The sequence below is a fragment of the Phragmites australis genome, chromosome 15 (genome assembly GCF_958298935.1).
Source record: "Phragmites australis chromosome 15, lpPhrAust1.1, whole genome shotgun sequence".
NCBI classification, from domain to species: Eukaryota; Viridiplantae; Streptophyta; class Magnoliopsida; order Poales; family Poaceae; genus Phragmites; species Phragmites australis.
Genome location: NC_084935.1, coordinates 8274883 through 8297069, shown reverse-complemented (window position 1 = coordinate 8297069; position 22187 = coordinate 8274883). Strand labels below are relative to the sequence as shown.

The 22187-nt window shown below is 43.2% G+C and overlaps 3 protein-coding genes across 4 annotated transcripts; 2 read left to right on the top strand and 1 right to left on the bottom strand.

Annotated features, from left to right (window-relative positions):
* The first annotated feature begins 7656 nt into the window (after positions 1 to 7656).
* On the top strand, positions 7657 to 8721 carry LOC133892918 (blue copper protein-like). Its single transcript, XM_062333910.1, has 2 exons — positions 7657 to 7895; positions 8038 to 8721. Exons 1-2 carry the CDS (start codon positions 7730 to 7732, stop codon positions 8469 to 8471), a joined length of 600 nt encoding a protein of 199 aa, XP_062189894.1. The 5' UTR covers positions 7657 to 7729; the 3' UTR covers positions 8472 to 8721.
* Positions 8722 to 8975: 254 nt separating this feature from the next.
* On the bottom strand, positions 8976 to 13044 carry LOC133892917 (transcription factor ILR3-like). 2 transcript variants are annotated; one of them, XM_062333907.1, is made up of 5 exons: positions 12742 to 13044; positions 11883 to 11945; positions 11703 to 11780; positions 11434 to 11596; positions 8976 to 9650 (listed from the first exon to the last, which is right to left on the bottom strand). In XM_062333907.1, exons 1-5 carry the CDS (start codon positions 12903 to 12905, stop codon positions 9375 to 9377), a joined length of 744 nt encoding a protein of 247 aa, XP_062189891.1. In that variant the 5' UTR covers positions 12906 to 13044; the 3' UTR covers positions 8976 to 9374. The 2 variants fall into 2 exon arrangements, with proteins under 2 accessions (XP_062189891.1, XP_062189892.1); XM_062333908.1 differs by having other exon boundaries at positions 11883 to 11942; positions 12742 to 13043.
* Positions 13045 to 17905: 4861 nt separating this feature from the next.
* On the top strand, positions 17906 to 18784 carry LOC133893122 (uncharacterized). The gene is made up of 2 exons (XM_062334085.1): positions 17906 to 18242; positions 18310 to 18784. Exons 1-2 carry the CDS (start codon positions 18039 to 18041, stop codon positions 18598 to 18600), a joined length of 495 nt encoding a protein of 164 aa, XP_062190069.1. The 5' UTR covers positions 17906 to 18038; the 3' UTR covers positions 18601 to 18784.
* The last annotated feature ends 3403 nt before the right edge of the window (positions 18785 to 22187 follow it).

The following is a 22187-nucleotide window of genomic DNA, read 5'->3' as shown; positions in this document are numbered from 1 at the left end:
ACTCCAGGTTGTCCGGAGTCTCCGGATGAGGTTCCAAGCCAAGTGGTCTGTTGGGGCCTTTTTGGTTTACCTAGATATTTTGGGTTTCAGATGCTCTAGGTGAGGTTTCGAATTGGGGTCTCGGTTTGGGCCTTTTTAGTTTACCCGGCGATTCCGGGTCAGTAAAAAAAGTGTTGTAAGGACTAGTTTTTTGGGGTTAGGTATTTATACCCCCTCATCCTCTCCTTTGGTTGTTGTTGGTGCTCCCCTCGAAATACTCAAAGCCAAAGCCAAAATACTCCCTCCCACTCCATTTTAGTGTGTTATCTAAGAAGAGAAGTGAGTTGGGTTGAGAGATTAGAAGATCGAGTGCAAGTGGGCGTAAATCCTATTTTGAGCACTTGAGTTCATCGGTAAGGAGTTTGTGAAGCATTTTTTACTCTTGAAGGTGAAGCCTCCTAGACGGCTAGACGTTGCCCTGCGAGCTCCCGTACTTATGGTGAGCCGCGGGAAAGTTTGTGAATGTCTATCTCGCATCTGCAAGGGAAGAGATAAAGCTAGTGGATCGAGAAAAGCGGTTGAAAGAGACCCGGCTCCTTGGAGCTTTCTCAATAGAGACGTAGGATTCATGGTGATGAATCTGAACTTCAGGAAACAAATCTTTGTGTCTGCACTTTGGTTTGTTGTTCTTATGTTCTTGCTCAATATTTATGCATTTTACTCGATCTATTTGTTCTTGCGTATTTGATTGTAGGTTCTCCATGGATCTACTTAAAATAATCGTTTGGAACACATAACTTCATTTGGTTTGAGCTAAAACTCTTTAGCCGTAGTTTAATTTCAGTTTGAGCACATTCTGTACAGAACTCGGAGGTTCCGAATTTAACCCGGATACTCCGGATACTGTACAATCTGCTCTTAACTCGGATACTCTGGGTTGATCCGGATACTCCGGTAAACAGTGTTTTCAGGGTTTTCCAATTACAGTTTTCTTGCATATCTTTTGCTAGAATTGAATAATTTTTGTCACATTAAGATTGTAACTTTTACACTTATTTATGGTGATTGTGCACTTAGTTGAGTCTATCATATTTAGGATTTTTACTTGTGAAAAATCCGTTAATTTATTTTTCGCTGCAAGTTTAGACCAACGATAAAAAGGAACGAATTTTTTGTAAAAATGCCTATTTACCCTCTCTAGACGACATTATTATCCTTTTAATTATTTTATCATGTAATTACTACTATTAGAGACAGTTATTTATTTAACTTACATTTTGTATCATTCTATATTTTAATCAAGTATGGAACTAAGTTGGCCACATAAATGTTAGAGAAGAGCTTTGCGCGAGTGCATTTTATATACAGCATGCTAATCATTATTTAGCACTTAAGCATTGCATATTATTATTATTTTATCAGGTTACTATCTTGATCATTTTTTATTTAGTTTATGAGTGTTAGGTGCTCTCACGAGTGAACCACATGACAAAAGAAGTCACGCCTGATAAGTTCCAGATGCCAAATTAGTTGTAAAGCCAATTTAGGCACATAGATAAATTTAAATAAAAAAATTATTAACTATAAAGTTATAGGTCTCGTATAAACTCCAATTTTTATGTAAAAATTGTCTCCATCTAATTTTATATGAAAAAATTATGAACCTTCAAAAACAAACTGCAAAATTAGAACCTACACTGATAATCCATTATATTATCAATTCATAACCTGAATCGATAATGATACTTGATTATTAATATCAGTTTTTTTATAAAATAAATTATTATTATCAATTCATCACATAAATAGTTAGTGATATTTTATCGCTGTTACTTTTCGACTAGCCGGTAGTGATAGTCTTACGCGGTTTTACAGTAGTGGTCAGTGGGGAGACGGGGAGCACATGCATGCCCGCGACGATTTACCACCGAAGAAATAACAGAAATTTATGCGGTTCTAGCCAACCCACTGAGACCGATCCGCCGCGCTGCAGCAGCTGACCTTGCCCAAGACGGACGGCGCAGTGACACACTGACACTCGCGGTATGTCAAGGCACGACGAGGTCGAGCATGGCTGCACGACGAGGTCTCTTCTCCCGCAGACGACGAACGGGAGTGATCTGCCCTTGTACTGGCAGCCAGCGAACGGGGGAGATGAACCTGCCGAGGTGACCTATGCCACTTTGACTTGTTGCCAACTTGCCATGGGCGAGGCGAGGGCGACCACGGCACTGTCCTCTACCATCGTGTTAATTTCGCGCTACGCAAAGTTCACGTCGTCGGCCGGTCATCGTCTGGCCGTGGTTACGGCTCCTGTGCCGTCCCATCGTGGGTTGCACGGCCGAACGGGCCGAGAACCCAGCTGATGCGTTACACACCAGCAAGGGCAGGACCGTCCCGGAAAATTTCGAGGTCATGTGCCAAAACTCTAAACTAAAGTCTAAACTTAAGTGCTAAAATAAAATAACAATAATATGTACTATAATGTATTATATAGCAATATGATAGATCAAGGATTGTACCTGTTGCTTAATCACGTGTCTTCAAATTCTTGACTATTGTATAATCTTTACTTAAAAAACATTATTTTTTTAGTGTTCTTTGAAATGAAATCTTCAATGACATACTCTTGACTGCTGATTATAGGAAGGAACTTGTAATTTTTTATAATAAATCTATCTATGACTTCTTTCTGAGATTGAGTTAGATCATCTATCTTTTTGTTTCCTTTTACGCTTCTTATGACTAGAATCATATTTTCTAACCCGATTTGTAGAAGACATAGCTTGCAAGTTGGAACAATAGATCAACTAATGCACATGTATTTGATGCCACTGCTTTTCTTTTGAAATATCTTTGCCTGACCTTGTTTGCAAAATAATCGAGAATCTGAGTAAGCATTCATGCATGAAACGTCCTAGCTATCACCATTATCACTTGTAACTATACTTACTTGAGAATGAAGATTTATGATAGCTTGCATCGGTCATAGGACACCAAATTTGAGAATTGGGATTGCAAGAAAAAGTCCCAAAATTTGGAATTGAATGTCACACACAATAAACATGTGGCAAACTTTATGCTTGATATGAGATTCAAAGATAGTTCGATATGATTTTAACGTGGAAAATACCAAAACTTTTGGATAGAAAGATAAGTAGATGAACTAGAAATTTAAAACTGATATATACAATTTACAAAACCCTAAAACTATGCATCTAAAATATGCTTACCTTGTAAAAGCTTGGCATCAATTTGGGGATGGGGCTGCTACGTTGTGATGCTTGCTAGTTGCTGCGACGAAATCGACCAACCGGCGAGGCAGCGAGGCGAGCAGTGGCATACGATCGCCGAGCAGACTAACAATGCTTGCATGGTTAGGCCAATCGGCCAGCAATATGCTATTTAAGCCTAAGGAACAATGAGAGGAGTGGACAAGCTGTTGCTGCCTAGACCTTTAAGAGAATAAGCCCAAGGGAGAATATACCTAGGGTACTCAGCCTAGCTTAGGGCCCCTCGGATTTGGGGGTCTTTGTGGTCACACATGCCCAGGGACGGCCCTGAGCACGGGCAATCAAACATTTTGTCACGAAATAGAAAAAAAAAGTTTGTTTTACCTCCCAACAAATACGACTGTTTGTTTTTTATCCCCCCCCCCCCCCAAAATACACTACTAGATATCAATCCTTCCCAAACTACATAATATATCAGATAGGCAAAATTAGGTAGATACCGTCACAAAAATGCTCATATTGAGAAATACCATCTGCTGTGAGGATGACATATATGTCATTCTCATGCCTATCAGATAACATTCCTCCCTAACTGTTTTCACTTCGGTTTTGCCCTACTTGGAGGTGATTTTCACTCGTCATCAATTGGCACGGTTGCCAAATTGGACTCTGCTTGCCACATGAAAAAAAAAACAAAGCAAAAAACATCTATTTTATGCAGGCCCACTTGTAAGCCTCTCTATTATCTTCTTCCTCTTCTTTCTTTCCCTTATCCTCTCTTCCTCCCACCTCCTCCCTACGGCCATGGAGATGGCCGGCCTTGGTGGCGGCCGTTGAATACATCTTAGGCGAAGGCGGTGGGGAACAACGATAGCGGTGTTGTGGGCAAAGGGGAGGGGAACGACAGAGGCAACAACGCTGCAGGAAGCAAGGGTGGGGAAAGGCAGTGATGACAAGGTGTTGCCCCATATCTGGCGCATTCTCAGCTTCACCCAAACCATACACTTCACTGTGGGGCAGCTCGCCGTGATGGTCGCCTTTGCCACGCTACTGAACAAGGTGGGGATCATGGTTGCCATCGTGTTGGCAGAGCTGGTGATGTGGCAACAAGGTCGGGATTTGGGGCGAGACCTCAAGGTGGACCATGAGGTTCGCATGCTCGTCAGCATCAACTCAACACCAATGTCCACCCCATGCTCACGCTCGCCGACCTCTCCAAGGGCAGTGTGCCGCTGGCCATGTTGTTCGAGCCATGGAGGAGAGAGAAAAGAATTAGAGGTACAAGAAGATGAGATGTTAGATTAACGTGTGGGTTCTTAGAATTTTTGTTCATTTTTATGACTACATGCTATGTCATCGTGGCCACATCAACATAGAATCAGCAAAACCACTGACACAACATCAAGAAGCGCCGTTTTTTTACTAAGGAGAGGACTGTTATGTAGTATTGGGTAGTTAGGAGAGGGTCGATATTTGGTATTGCATTTTAAGAGGAAAAACAGACTTTCGCGATAAATGAGGGAGGCAAAAACAAACTTTCTCCCAAGAAATATGAGAAACCAGATGGCTGCCTGCAGCCCAGCACCATTCCACCAGAGAGGTTGAGCCAACAAAACCCCGCAGCACAGGCCGGGCCAGATAACCATGCAGCCCACTAACCCAATGAGACCGTGACCTCACGTTGCCAATTTCCGAGTTTTTTTAATATTTTTAACAATAATATTTAAATAAATAGACTCATGGTAGAAAGAATTATAAAATAGACACCGACGAAATACTGTTCATAGTAGTAACCTCGTGTGAGCAGTGGTTGGTCAAAACACTGTTCACAATATTATTTTCCACTGTTCATAGTATTAACCTCGTGTGAACAGTGTTTCGAAAAACACTTTCACACTATTATTTTTCCAAAACTGTGATCTTCTATTACTCAAAAATTTTAAAATGTTTTGTGCATATTTCATAATTCATGTGCAACCTTTTTTAATTATATTCATAAAAAGCATGTGTACAATTTAAACTAAAATTCTCCAAAAAGATTACTTTTATAATTTTTAATAATTAGTAGGGTCTCAAATAAATTTATAAAAATCTGGAAAAATTCACTAATATTCATATTATGTGATGGACTAATTTCTAAAATTATTTTCAGCCTTAGGCTATATGGTGAAAAAGTGAGTTCCTTTGTAATGCTCTATTTATATGCATTTTTATCATTTCATGTGAATAGAGAATTACAAAGGAACTCATTTTTTACCATATATTCTAGGGCTATAAATAATTTTAGAAATTAGTTCATCACATAGGATGAATATTAGTGACTTTTCTCAAATTTTTGGAAATTTATGTGAGACCCTAACAATTGTTAAAAGTTATAAAAATAGTTTTTTTTTAAATTTTAGTTTAAATTCTACACATGCTTTTTAGGTGAATACAATTAAAATGGGTGCACATAAATTATGAAACACGTACAAAAAATTTTATGATTTTTGGAGCAACAGAAGAACACAATTTGTATAAAGAATATGGGAGGGAAAAATATTATTGTAAATAGTGAGTTTGACGAAACATTATTGTGAAAAATATTTATTTAAATATTAATGTTAGAAAATATAAAAAAAAAAAAAAAAAACTCGCCAATTTCCCCCGTAGGCACGAGCGCGAGCCATCCCGATTGCTTCTACACACCGCCGCTGGCGCATGGGGCCATGGGGGAATTCCTATGCGTAGAGTGGGCTACCTATAACTGTAAGCATAATGTAGCATGCTTTGAGACTGGTGCAATGGGCCGACTGGACATCGAGGAGGCGTTGCGGGCTAGCTGGCGTACACAGTGGGGGCACGACACATGTCAAAATGTGGTTGGGTGGGCGGAATTTAGTTTAGTTTCCAAGCTTCAAACTATTTTTTTCCCTCAAACCATAAATCCGTTTGAACCATGTTTCTGTTTATAATTAATACAACAAATAAATATATATTTTTGTATTATTGATTTTTTTTAAAAAAAATAACAGTTTGTATTTCCTATTTCAATATGTTCAATATATGGTTTCAACATTTTTCAAATAAATATTGAACTAGTGTGTCTAAAATTTTGATCCAGATTTTAGAAAATGTTGAATCAAGTTTTCCAGAATATTAATGGAAAGCAAACTCACATATCAACGAAAAGCAAAAAATTAGTAATAGGATTAGAAATTATTGAACTATATTTTTGACAAATATTGAATCAAGTCTTTAAAAAATTTAAATATATATAAAAGATAAAAAAAAATCATAAACCAATGAAAAACAACAAATTAGTTTTGAAGCCTCAGGCAGCCCAAGCCCGCTCCGGAGCCCAGTCAGGCAGAGGCAGCCACCAGCCCACCAAAGCATCACCCAGTCCAAATAGGCCACATGTTGACACCTGCCAGCGAAGGGAGAAATGAAACACTTCGCCGTTTGATGGAATCACACCGGACATTGAGCTATGATCGCAAAAGGTTGCTGTATTATGAGACGGCAGCAAAAGTATTCGGAGGGAGAGAGAGTACGTAGAGTCAGGACAGCTTAGTACTCCGTGCAAATCAGAACAGGTTACTCATAAGCTTGCTTTAATTCATCGTCGTTTCATTCAAGCCTAGCGTTGCTTTTGTAATAAGAGACGGTTGTGTGTATCTCTAGATCAGTAGAGGTTGGGATAAAAAAAAATTGTATTCTATTATCTAAAAGATTAGCTCGCTCGAAATGTAACTGAACACCTACAGTGTCAATCGGAGAATACTAATATGCTGCGTCGGTGGGAGGTGTATCTACCATAGCAATTGATGCACAGGCAATTTTTTTTTTTCGATTACAAGGTGAAGACACGCACAAACACTATTACCCCACCACACCCACACACACGCGAGCAGTTGTCTATAGAAGAAATGATGAATAACATTGACGTCAACCAACAGAACACATTACATTAATTATGCGCTGAATGAAACTGAAAATAACCAAAAACAGCTTGATGGATCATGGGGAGCACGAACGCGCGAGTACGTTCTCGCCCTGCTGGTCCGGAAGGTGCAATTGTGCAGGTAGTCGTGCTCACGTAGTGCAAGATGCTCCAACAATCAAATCCATATTGGAGGCAAGCTGAAATCATACTTGCCGTTCTCGTATGTCAAACTATAAACATACCTAGCAGGCTGGCATTGACTTTGCAACCCAAAAGCTCGTTTACCCATCAAACTCAGGTGCAATGCACGATTAATCATTTCGACTCCAAATAAATTTAGCAATCGAATGTAATCTACACAGATCCTGGAATTGATCTCTTCTCCTTGTAGCTACATGTTTCATGCCCGGCCACAAACAAATTTCAACTGTAAAATAAACTTCTTTGATTATTGTTCTAGCTAGATCCTATATATATCCTCACGTAGCTTGGCTGTGCAATATACCGCATCAGCCGATCACGGTGCCAAAAGATATACGTACTGTCCTTCGTCCTCGAAGCTAATCGGCTAAACTTACAGACGGGAAACATGAAGGCCAGCTCCGGAGTGCTGCTCGCCGCCATGGCGGTTGCGTCATTGGCCGCGACGGCGCTGGCGACGGACTACATCGTAGGTGGCTCCGACTTGTGGGACACGTACATCGACTACGACCAGTGGGTGGCCGGCAAGACCTTCATGGTCGGCGACACCATAAGTGCGTACTACTCTTCTCTGCATTGCCCCATCGACGCATACGTTTCTGCTGCATGAACTGATCAGTAGATGATAATGTGCCATCTCTGATCAACCGTTTCTTCGCGATTCTGTTACTAATGGTGTGATCTCCGTGTCTGCAGCGTTCAGGTACGAGCCGTACCACAACGTGCTGGAGGTGACGGAGGCGGACTACGCCAGCTGCAGCCCAGACAACCCCGTCTCCACCGACTCCGGGGGCAAGACCACCTTCGAGCTCGCCGCCACGGGAACCCGCTACTTCATCTGCGGCATCCCGCGCCACTGCCTCAACGGCACCATGCACGTCAAGATCACCACCGTCCCCTACGACGCCGCTGCCGCGGCGGCAGCCAACGCCGCCGCCACACCTTCATCGGCTCCGCTCTCCTCGCCTCCGGCCGACAGCTTCGCGCCGGCGCCGGCGGGATACAAGGTGGCGATGGACGTCGAAGGGAAGTCGCCGACGGGCGCGCCGAGCAACGCGCCGCGGTATCAGCAGCCGGCTGCGGCGGTGGCCGGCCTGGCGCTGGCTGCTCTGGTGGCCTTGGCCGCCTAAGCAACGTGCGCATTTGTACGCACGTTGTTGTTTTGAGTTACCTGATGCATTTGTTACTGTGTACGCGACAGGTGTACGTACTTATACGGGGCATCTGAGTATTTTTCGAGTTGTATTTAACTTATTCCTTTCTACTTTTTTACTTTTGTGGTGTATTTATTTTCGATACATGGGTGTAACGTGTAACATTTACTCTTTTGAAATTCCATTTTGAAAACGCCACGCAGCAGCTTTGTTGTTGTTTTGATCGGCGAAAGCGGTGTGTGAATGATCATTTCGCAACCTGTATGTTACAACACGCTTCTTGCTATTCACAAGCACTGTGGACGTTGCAAAGCTACTTCTCTGAAATCACAAAATTTAATCGAGATAAATGTCCCTATACATTTAGATAGAAATATGAATGTTTCTTTCAAAGTCAGTGATATTTCTGAAGCAGAAGGTAGAAAGAACGATAGCTAGAATATTTCAGGCAGAGGAACATGGACTACTTGGGAGCACGTCTTGGTAAAGATGTGATCACGTTATACCCAACACAGCTTGTATCATGTAATGCGCATCCATGCTGCTTCCACATGTAAGGAACATGAGACCACAGCTCGGTCCAAGATGGACCAAACATTGCTACAACCTAATTACAGCCTAATCACGGGTCTAATGGCAAACAAGGTACGAACTCTCCGACATCTAAACCTCATTTGCTTCAAGTCACGGTATTTATTTACTATATAATATACAACGGTGCCATCAGATCACCCTACGTCACCGGCTGATACATATAAGCTTCCCTTAGTTCTGGAGTCAACTACATCAATAACACTGGGGACTGGACCAAACTAGGCTTGAATGGAGGGCAGTATCGCCTCTTTCCACAAGACAGACAACTAACAAGCTTTTCCTTGCTTATGCAACAGGAGGGCATGACTTGGGGTCATCAGATGTATCGACATCAGAAGGCGGCATGAATTGCCACATCGGGAATCCAGGGTAGCCAATCATAGGCATCATCAGCTTGTGCCCGGCTGCTGGCCCTTGAGGAACGGTGAACGCAGAGGCTGGGATGACCGGAGGGTGCGGTACGAGGCTTAGACGGGCGTTCAGGAACTTTATCTGCTGCTCCAGGCTCTCTTTCTCTGCCTTCAGCCTTTGCTTCTCGTCCCGCAGCTCATTCTTCTCAGCCTGCCAATGCAAAGGATTTGAAGGGGGAACTACTCCTTAGATGGACAACCAGGTCCAATCAACTAACAACTTGCAAAATCTTAACCGCAATATAGTGTAGTAAATAAAAAAACTGAATCTTAATGCATCTAGATAACTACTCGTGGAAAACCCCATTTGCAACCAAAGCTTATATACAATAAAAGGAAGAGCTGAAAGATTGGTGCAACGTTGCAAACCTATCAACTCAACAAACAGACATCCATAGTTTACATACAGCACAAGAGTTTAGCAAATACCTTGTGGGTATAATCATATAAACTTGCTACCGCAAGCAACACCAAAGAAGTAAAAAAAAGAATACAGGGGTACAAATAATTTTCTTAGCACGTCGTATATAAGCATAAAACAGCCAAGGAAACAAAGCAACCAATATTACCAACACCTTGAACATCCCTTATGCAAACATTCTGCTGTTTTTGAGTGGCAAGTCTGGAATTTGAAAAAAAAAATGAGATGGGCAAACGACAGGAGTTGAACCCACACACATGGTGACCAACAGAAGTCTCCCGGCCCCTCCTGTTTTCACCCGATACGGCAGAGAGCAAAGACTCCGTGGGCAACTCGAGGGCTCTGCTCGATTCCGGCCGGCCCCTCCCGCCGGCGTTCGCTAGAGGAGGGGGCCCAACCGTTGACGGCGGATCTGTGTATAGGCTGCTAGGATTAGCCTAGGTAGCTTAGGTTTCCTCTCGGTGGCGGCGTCAACGTAGTCACTGATGAGGCTTTTGCTCCCTCTGCCCTTCACCGGCGATGGTATCGGCTCCAACGAGGTACCCAGTGTAGTGCATGAGGTACGTGTTTCCTATTTTGTATGCGACAAAGTTGGAAGCTTGTGTACACCCCTGCTTTGGGTGTTGTCGCTTCCGGCTCGCTGGCCTTGATGCCGACGATGTGGGTTTGGTTCTCTGGGCTGCCGATTCGGTAGAAGCTGAAGACAATGGTGCCGGATCTATTTCCTCCTAGGTCCAGCAGAGGGACGGTCGAGGTTCCCCAGTGGTGATGCTCTCTTGCGGCAAATCATTGTTGGATGTCTTTGTTTTGGCCTGGGTTGGACAATTTTCAGTGTCGCTTCTTCGGGTGTGTCTGAAGATGGTGACGCTAGATGTGTTCACTCTTCATCTCCGGTAAGGTGGTGGCCGATGAATGTTCACAGGGTTATAGGTATCTCGGCAAGCACTCTGGGTGGCTCTTGCGGCTTACCAAGGTTGCCAAGGTTGGTGTCACCTTGCTAGACATGGAAGTGAGCTTCGTTCCTACCTTCGTTTTTCTCCCCTATCAAAGCTCTGCGCAGCGGTCGGGCGTGCAGTGGGTGAGGTCGGAGTCGGAGCAGATGCAAAGGAGGGCCTGGCTGTACTTTATTGTAATTTTCTTCTTTTACCAAGGATCTCTCTTTAAAGTTTGGGATGTATGTCTCTGTGCTTATTAATATAAATCCAGCCCTTCCCCCAAAAAAACACACATGGTGGATTCACAGTCCACTGCCTTGATCCACTTGACTGCATCTGCTCCTAATCCAACTAAGAATTTTTTTCCATTCATTTCCCCCAAAAGGCCAAAATCTTAAACACTAGATCGCCGGCATATCAAGCATAAAAGAAGAGTTGAACAAATGGAAAGAAAATCATAAATCAAGACTAAGATATAATATGGAGCGTCTAAATACACACGTCATTGCATACAGAGGCTTATCCCCTCTCTGAATATATGCACCATAAACAAATAGGACGTATGAAACAAGACAGACCTTCAGCTCTTTGATCTTCTCTTGGAGACTCTCATTTGAATCCTTCAAGTTTTGTGCTTCACTACGCAATTCAGATACAATGCGGATAGCATCATTCAATATAGCTGACCTGTCCATTTTAGGTGTCTTCCCTGGCTCTAAGATGGCACCCAATTCCAAGAACCTAACAAAATGAAGATCATAAGTTCAATTATGGTTAACTACAATATTGCAACGAGAAAGAAATATTAAACCAAAAAACAAAATGCAACTGATGGCAGGGGACATACCTTTCGTTCAGCTTATCCCTTCTAATTTTCTCTCTGCATGCTTTGGTGCTTGGTTGAGCACCACTTTCTGACCTAGGACTGAAGCATTTTGTGTTCAAGTTAAAAAAAAAATTGAACAGACAAACGAAATGCAAACAAATTGCTTTAACTATTGAATAGAAAGAGAATAGACATACAAACCGTTTATTTGTTGGCTGTTCATTTCCCTGGCGACAATCCACAGAGCTATTGATTTCCGCACTGCTAAAAAATAATGTTGCAGAATAGAATATCAAATCTCCACATAATGCACCAGAATCAGCAGCACAAGAAAAAATAACAAGTAAATATAGTACTCATGCAAATGTAACAAAATATGCCAGTTAAGACAAATTCACTAACGTGGGCATTGCAAGTCATAACACCATAGCCTGCACTGGTCAAATACCCAAGTGAAAGAACACCGATCTACATTAGACAAGACAACACATGGGGTCACAGACAATTCCAAAACTAGTTTCACAGATCAATGTGAACACCGAGGTGTGTGCGAAAGTGATAACTTATACATAAAGGCCAATCTATACGTAAGGACCGGATGTAGAGACCTAACACTGCATATGTAGTATATGACCATGCACACCTATAACCTATTCACCAGATGAACACCGTATACTAATTGCATTCAAGGTCCATTGAACCATCATGTACGGATCATCTCCTCAGTCCTCTCACAGTCCCAGAAGCAGAACCAACACCACACAGTCCGCGCCTACCACGCAAATAAATCGGAAACACAAGAGACCCCGTGGAACTAGTTCTGCATGTTCTGTTACAAATGCACAACTCTAGTGATACAATCCAAATCCCACTACTTGGGCGCTTTATCCACACTCCTGGTGATACTAGTAACAATTACGTTATAGTCCAGACCAATTTACTATAAACAAGACAACATATAGACACCATGGCGACAAATCAGGACGAAATGGAACCCAAACCCACGGCATCCACCCCGGCCACGCCCGAGCCCAAATCGAGACCGTACGTCAGCAATTACCAGGGGTTGGGAGGCGCCGCCGCGGCGGCGGCCTGCGGCTGAGGCTGCATCGGCGGGGGCGCCCAGTAGAATCCTCCCGCGGCGGCGTCAGCGAAGTCGGCGGCCGACAGGTCGTCCATGAGGGGGCAGTCCAAGACCCACGTGGAGCCCTCCGGGGAGGCCATGCCGGTGGCGGTGGCAGGGAGAGGGGCTCGTTGTGCCCGCGGCGCGCGGGAGACCGGAGGGGAAGGGGGCTAGGGTTCCGCGGTCGCGTTGGAATTGGGGGGCGGGTGGGGGCGAGGAGGAGGGGAAGCGGTCGTGGGCTCGGACGCCGAGACAAGGTAGGTAAGCGGAGTGGGAGTGAGCTCGAGGTTCACGAGTACGGATTCGGATTTCTGGGCCTTGGGCTGATTTTGGGCCTTGGGCTGATTTTGGGCCTCGGGCTGATTTATGGGCATTGGACTGATTTATGGGCCTTGGGCTGATTTTGGTCCTCGGGCTGATTTATGGGCCTCGAGCTGATTTATGGGCATTGGGCTGATTTATGGGCCTAATGTGTTCGGCTCTTTTACCCCCATTGAAAGCGGGTGTAGGCAGGATTGGTGAATAGATTATCTTTTCCTTCGTTGTCCTCCAGTCTGTGTATCATTCGAATGAATATTTTGTGATTTTATATTTCTTTCAAAGATCATTATTAGAAAAACATTTTGTGAAAGAGTGCAGCAGTGGATCATGTTTCTGTGCAGTAGTGGTTGGTATTTCTGTACCTTTTGCTTTCATGGTGAACTTTGGCTCTGTGTAAGCCATAATTCATTTGTCCATTGATTCTAACATTGTAACAAGTATTGCATGCGTACATCTCTAGATATAGGAACTAGTATATGAAACTATTTAAATTCCATTATTAAAAGAACCGATCCATATATAATTTTGTCCAATCTCTGCTAAATGGTGCGTCACCCTCCCATCTTTCTTCCCACTTCAACTAATAAAAAACCGTTATCTAATAAAAAAACCGGACTCGTCCCAACAACCCAAAAAAATCACGCCCCCATCATTTGAATTATCCATTATAGTTGCTTTGGTATGTTTGAACCCAAGTACACATCATTTGAATTATCCATTATCAATAATAGCATTTGATTGGGCTGTGACTGAAGCTTTTAGCCCTGCAACTATTACTTTCCTTAGTATCCACATATTCGTTTTACACGATTTATGTGTCCGCTTGGAAAAATCGTTATGTACCACTTCATAATTTCCTCTCTTCTTTTTCCCCTAAAAAATGGGAAATAGTGACTGTTTCGTCTCTAGGAAGTTTGCTTTACATTCAAGTAAATGTGTTAGCACCAACCAAGTGATTTTTTTTATGTGAGGAAAAAAAGGTGCTTTGGAAGAATTAAAACTTACTAACTCTGTGCAGATTGAAGCTTTGAAAGAAGTCGGGGTGACAGAAGTTGTTTTAGCCATCAACTACCGCCCAGAGGTAATAAGAACAAACCGTTCATCATTTCCACCATCTCACTTAGTCATCTGTATTTAACTTTGGCAATCTAATTGGTGTGTTCTATATCTTCCAGGTGATGCTTAACTTCTTGAAGGACTTTGAGGATAAGCTTGGCATCACAATCACATGCTCCCAAGAGACCGAGCCCTTAGAAACTGCTGGCCCTCTTGCTCTAGCTAGGGACAAGCTTGCAGATGGATCTGGTGAGCCATTCTTTGTTCTCAACAGTGATGTAATTTCACAAGAGCCATGGTGGTGAGGCTACATTTCCTGTTTATGGTTTTTGTTCTAATGCTGATGGTATGCGTTTCTATTTTTATTTGCCTACTTAAATCACCAACTGGGAGTGCACAAGGAGCAACACGGTCTGGTCCTGCTGGCAGTGCAAGAACTGATGCCACTGGTGTTCTGGGAGGGTTGGGTTCCCCACATTTGAGTAGTTTGCTCGGTGGTCTTGCTGGTAATGCAAGAACTGCTGGTGGTCTAGGAGGGTTGGGCACACCAAATTTTGGTAGTATGCTTGGTGGTTCACCTGATGCTTCCCTTTTGAGCCAGATGTTACAAAACCCCGCAATGACGCAGACGATGCAGAGCATTATGTCTGACCCACAGACCATGAACCAGGTACGATATGATTTAACTTGAGCCAACCTTTTCTCGTATGGTTTTGGAGATGCTAGAATCCTAACATAGGATCGTTCCATAATCTCTGCTTGTCCACTGTTGCTTAACTTCAACCCAAATGCGCGTAATCTGATGGAATCAAACACTCAGCTGAGGGAAATGTTCCAAAATCCATAATTTCTTCGCCAGTTGTGAACAGAGCAAGGAAAGACAATACAAGGGAGATAACCACACGAATCGTAGCTCAAAACTGAGCTAAAGTTAATAAATTTCGGATGCTAAATGATTGAAACCACCACCAATTGTATCAACCAGAAAAGTATTTTAGTATCTATCGCAACACACCGACACTCAACTAGTCTACTGAAAACGATGAATATGTTCGGGGTTAGCATTCCTTACGGACCTTACCAATGACCAACGGCTATGCAGTTAGGAAGTTACTATTCATGATGCAAAGCCGAGGACGGAAAACCATTTCTGCAATCTAGAAAGAGAGCACATGTAAATTTCGGTTTCCCGTTGAATCCAAACCGTTGCTGGCGCTATCATCGCACGGCGCCAAAACCAATGAACTGACAAGCGCAATAATCTTTAGCGCTTCCTTCCTTCTTTTAGTTGTTGTTTGGACGCTAATGCTACCTATCGTAGTCAGTGGCGGAGCTTCAAGAAGATAGCAGGGGGGGCCAAGTTAATGGATAAATCAAAATTCACACAAGATTTGGTGCTTTTGTTACTATGTAGCTGATGAAGATTAGTATTTTCTAAAGAGAAGTTCCTAGCCTAGGGGGGGCCATGGCCACCTCTGGCCATAAGGAAGCTCCGTCCCTGATCGTAGTCATCTGAACAAACTTTTCTGTTCCGCTTCAGTGGTGAATTCAGACTAAATATTTAGAGAGGTTAGACTAAGCTAAAAAAATAATTGCCTAGTTCAAAGTTTGAAACAATACTTTACACTAGCATAGTCTAAAAAAATACAAAACATATCAAGAAAAGAGCATATCACTAATTGAGCCCAATATTCTTCAATCATGGCAATAACCCAAAATTCTTCAATCTTCACGAAGAGAGATCTGTACGCAAACATGATAAAATAACGATAATAAGTGCTAAAAAAAATGAAATACTAGCTACTATATATAGCTACTGAGTACTGACCTAGCTACAACACCATTTCCCTCATGAAATTAGAAATACATCCTCAATATTTTAAAGTTTCAATCATCTTATAATCAGATTGCAATTCTTATATTCAAATTATATTCACATGAAGCACTACTAATTTCCATACATTCCTGAACTCAAATAGTTGGACAGCTAGAGATGTTATATTATACGAGACATGTGCTGCTTCATGAGGTCGATCTGCTGAACTAATAGCTTGGATGATCCTATTCCAAATAATTGGTACATGTTTGAGCTTATAATTGTTGAGCTTTATTATCCAAATTAGTTATGTTATACTTTTTCCCTCAATGCAGCAACTACAAAATGCTGATCTTAGATTATCCTACACTGCAAGTTATTTGTCAATTCAATGATATGCATTTTTGAAAAGAAATATTAAACCAATCAACATGACAACATACTCATTTGCAATAACCCACGGGCCTACTTTAGTAGCTCGCTGCTGCCCAACCGAGCGCCCATGCCCCCGCTAGCGCTAGGGTTTGACTTCGGCCATTCGCCTATTCTTTACTGCCTTTGAGGCCGACTCGGTGGTATTGGCTCAATGGCTCAGACGCTCAACCAGCCAGGCTGATTGGCATTGGGCCTTTAGCCCATGCACGCAGTCCAACCCATGACGCCCATCGGCAAACGTCTTGTGCCCCTGTCTTCTTCCACCTCCTAGGAATCCAGCGCAGGGGCGCCACACCGACTGAGCTCCAGCCCCTGGCGCCGATGACCGACCTGCTAAGGGGGCTTGCCCCCCTCCCTTGCGCTGAAGAAAATTTTAGAGGATCCTTTATAGAAAGATCCCTGTGAGACTTTGATCTATGCTGTTTTTTTCCTAATTCAACAGCTGACGCATGCATAGGAGAGAAGGAGGATAACACGTGTTGTGCTAGAGAAGGAGGTCTTTCGAAGGATCAGAACCTATAGAATCCCCCCGCCTCTCAGAAAATCCACCATTACTCCTCTCTTAATATGAAACAGTACAACTCCTGCCTGATTCTGAAGAAAAAAGCACTTTCCTAGACCCAACAAAAAAAAATAAACAAGAGCGAGGAAGTAGGACCTGAGAAACCAGAGGCACACAACCACGTTGTCACGGACACAGGAGGTCGGGGTTGGGCTTGTTATAGTGTAGAAGAAACACAGATAGAAAGTGAAGCAGATAGACTGTTGTACATATCAATACTATATATTAAAGCTCTAAGAATGGGAGCAATTCCAGGGTTCAAGCACTGTGGCTACTGTTCATATAGGGTACTATATATGTATATATGTATATATACGGATACAGATACATATATGTATATATATTTATATACGTATCCATATATTTACATGTATAATATAATTTTTTAGAAAATTCTAAAAAATAGTGAAAGGTATAATAGTTATATTGATAAATCGGCTAAAATAATCTAAAATGCACAGAAAAGTATCTAAAACTCAAAAAAAATATGAAACAAATTTTGTTATGTTCGTATTACTATCGTCTACATATTAAAATTATGTGTATGCATAAAAATAATACTATTTTTCTTATAATTAAATGAATGTGTTAAATATTAATAAATTCATAAATAAATATTGAGATACTAAAATTGGTGAACCTAAATTTTTTTAATTTTTTTTTAAGTTCTGTGAAAAAAAATAGGTTACGCCGCGCCAATCCGCTATTTTATATAATGTGGAGAGTGGTAAAGCATCTGTTAGGGAGGTCAGTTTTCCCTACGGGTATCCTTTATTAGTTACTATTAATTATAGAGATTAACTGTTAATGAAAATTAACAAACTAATTGATCGTGTATATGTCTTCCGAAGAAAGACGTCGGTTCGTAACAGGGCTCTTCGCCGGACTGCACATCGCCGAAACGGAACAAAAGTGTTCGTGTCACGCGGATGCCATGGCGCACCAACGACGGCCACTCATATAATCGGACACGCAAAAGCCACAAGCATCTATCGAACGAAGCAGAGTCTGCAGCTACACATTTCAAGAACCAGGCCGCGCATCATGCTCACGACCTCGCCGCCGTCACAGGTCAAGGTGCAACAATGGACGACGTGCCAGAGCAGCGCGGCATCGTCCACTGCGCTTCTTCCGCCGCCAGTCACTGGACGGCTTGTCACCGTCGACCCCAGGAGGAAGGTTGCCTCTGCTCCTCCCCGAGCCGTGGCCGCCGACGCCGAGCCCGCGCAAACGTCTCCTAGGCCACAGGTACGCACATGCATGTGCAACGTACAGTGGATTCTCGGAACTTGCTCACTGACATTGCTCGCTGCAGCCTCCGCCATTGTTCACCGACGAGGATACGATGCTCGGCAACTACGTCCCGGTCTTCGTCATGCTCCCTGTAAGCTCACACGATGAGACGCCCACCCAAACTGATTGGGTGAGCTCATGCCATTTTTCAAGCTTAATTGATCGCACATACATGCTCTTGAACGCAACATCGTGCGTGGCGGCTGGAGGTAGTGACCCCCGAGAACGAGCTAGAGGACGCGGAGGGCCTGCGCCATCCTCAACTTCACCTGCGCGGAGATGCGGAACTCGGAGCAGGTCGAGGAGGCCATGAGCGCCCCGGAGCAGCTCGTCCAGCAGGTGCTGAGCGCCGGGTGGAGGGAGGGGGTCGAGGTGGCGTGCGGGAACGCGCTCAGCCGGTACGCCCGCCGGGGCTACAACCCGATGCTGCTCAACACGCGGCCCAACGGCCTCGACGTCCGCAGTATCCAACGGAAGTACAAGCTTCTGCCTGGCACTGCATGGGAAGAACCCAAATCGGACTAGTAGTACATACTAATCAGAACTGCGGTTCCCAAAAAAAAAAAAAAGAGATAATTGCATGTGTGCCACGAAATATTAATAGAATTTTTCAATTTGCCACTAAAAATCATGGTTTGTTATATGTCACTAATTTAATTTTTCATCCTCTAAGTGTCATTGCTTCGAGTGGTTGCGAATTGTACAAATGGGTTGTACTGGTGATCAGAATTTCAGAACAAGAAAGGCGTCTGAACAGCTACATGTACAGATGAACGCGAACATGCACGCAGTGGCAGTGCAGTGCAGTGTAAAAGTGTTGTTCATGTACTGTATGTCTGTGCTTTTCCAATTGATTCGACGAAGACAAGCGGTCGGGTCGGCACGATCGGACGGGTACAGCACGGGCTCCGATTAGATCGACCGGATTGACAGCTATGGTACGTGGCATAAACCTGACGGCTTTGGGAACGTACACAAATCGAACATGTCATTCTCATAAATAATTCCCTGTTCCATTTCCATGACCAGGACTCTGATCCGCTCGCGACGACGATTCCGCACTACCACCGTACCACGGTTGAGTGGAGACGGCTAATCAAGCCCCGTTTGGAATGCAGAAATCCAATGATTTTCGATGAATTTATGGCCTTGTTTTAACAAGTAGGGGATGCAGTTTTCATCGAATTTGGTTTTTTTTCTTACAAATAGAACATAGAGGAGGAGTACGTATGTTATGGTAAGGAGCAAAGTCTGGCACCAACAAACTAAAACTAAGAGGAACCAGCGACGGATCGAATGGGATAGAGGCCTACTACTTGGCAGTCAATGTAAGCCATCCTTAACAATTTGTTTGTTTGTTTGTTTGTTTTTTTTTTGCTATGGACAATGGAGAGAAAGAGGAGAAAATGAAAAAAAAAAAGGTGGATGAGCTAACTCCTTTGAGAAACCAACGGCGGAGAGACGCTCGATCTCAACTGCCATCAATCATGTGATCGCATGGGTCCTAGTCCTTTTTGTTATAGGCATATTTACAAGTTGGCCTTAAAAAGATGATCTCAGACTATAACATGTAGCACGTGTGAGAATCCTACTTGAGGCGAGCGCCGACAAGACACTAGCCCTCCTAAGGATCCAACGCTGATGGGGAACCTACCACTGCATGACTTGTCAAACGAGTTACAGCTTGTTCTCCCATGGGTCCCAGTCCCTCGTCAGAGCGTGGTGGTTGTGATGACGGTCCGACGCGGCAGTAACTCCCTCTGCTCACACTCCACTACTTTTGGTAAGCAACTTGCAAGAGCAGTGATGGTATCTAGTACTGTAGCGGAAAACAAAAACGAACCGCACCCATGGACATGGAGCCTACCCGGTAGCCGCTGCTCCAATTATGGAGCGCGGATTGGCCGCGATCACGATCCGGCAGTGAACGGGCGAAAACGATACGCCATCAGACCATTACTATAGATATTTTTTTACCTGTTAGCTTTAAAACCTCTTTTCACTGTTAATTTTAGAGCTAGTATCACTCTCGGTTCAATACCGGTTGAAAAATTCAATCAAGAGTGATATCTTAGGTACCACTGCTGACTGATGATTTCAGTCGGTAGTGTTTTGCCTCCCCTTCTACGTTGGTCTTGTCGTCCCTCTCTCTCCTCGATATCTCCATCTCTCTCCCATTCAATATATGCATACAATGAGACATTTGTAATGTAAATCAATAATAAAAATATATTCATTAATACATAGTAATTCATATATATATATATATATATATAATAGTTTTTTAGGTCATCTCCGAAAAGTCGATCGAGTTGAATCAATCTAGTATCCCTCCATCTCTCCCGCGATGAGGACCGCGTCTCCGCGCGGACGGCTGATGGCATCTGTATGTGCGGGGACGTGGGGGGGGGGCGCGATGGTGGTGGAGCAGAGGACCTAGTCATGTCTGATCGACCGCAACATCGTTTAAGCTCCAGGCTCGCTAGCGTGTCATAGACATCAAAGTCTGCCTCCTGAACGCTAGTACAGTTTGAGCATTCGACCTCCTCCGCAGTGCATTGAGGGGGCCACCCTCTCGTCCTCCTCCTCCAAGGTACGCTTACGGTAGTCCTAAATTTCAGAGAATATGCAAAAAATGATATACTACAAACCGCACTAATGCTCTATGAACTAGTATTACACTGGATAACCAAACCAACTAATATTTCAAAAGCATGGATATTATACCACATATCAAAATACAAGAGAATATTTAACAGTATTCATTACACATGATCTTGAGATAAAAAAAACAACAAACCATAAAGGACAATATCTCTCATCATATATATAGAAAATAATAGATAATAGGAACATAATCTGTGTAAAAGTACTCTCAATATTGAGTAACAATTGGTCCCAGAACTATTAAAGTTCTGCTCACTAATTGTTTTAGTGAATACATCATAGATAGGGCAATATTTCTGAGATTTCAGCTAGCAAATAGAACTGATCTAGTTCTTCAAAATTTAAGACATCATCATGAACATGACTGCTATACCAACAAAGTTCACAAACTCTGAATAGAACAAATAAGAAAGTGCCGAGGTAGAAGAACTGGATATCAGTTTGCAAAATGACTGCTAAGAGAAGCTAACATAACAATTTACCAAGTATCAAGTATATTAGACATACTTTGAACTCATAGCAGCACACATCCAAGGATCAATTTAACGTATATTTCATTGGATAGCCAAACAAACATAGATTTCTCAGTGTATAGGTACAGAATCGAACATACAACAAGTAACATCCAGGTCTATGCTAGTGTACTCAGAAATCAAGCCTAGTCTCAGTGCATTCTTTCACCACAGAGCATAAAGCACATGTAACCTGCTATCCAGATTAACAGAGTAGGGAGGGACGTGATGATAAAATTTACCTTTGCTCTATCAATCGACGTGACGGGCGGGCGCGGACGACGACGCCACAAGCGGGACGGGGGACAGAGGCGTCGGCGATGGAGACGGCGGCGTTGCGGAGGATGCAACGGGGACAACAGCGTCGGGGAGGAGGCGGCGGGAGGCATTTCGGTGCAGATGGCACAGGTCGGGAAAATTTTTCTAAGTGTCAGAGGGCGGGCATCGAGCAATTATACCTTCACTACCGGTTCAATATGAGCACCAGTAGTGAAAGAGTACATTCACTGCCGGCTTAATAAGACGACCAGCAATGAAACTACTTTCACTGTCGATCCAATAAGTCCACCGACAGTGAAAATAGTTTCATTGTCGGTCTAATATGTCCACCAGTAGTGAAATCCCTTTCACTTTTGGTACCGTGGGGGTGCAAAAAATTTATTTTAGTTTCGCATGCACGCCCAGAGAATCGAACCCACGACCTGCACCAAGTAAGAACGAA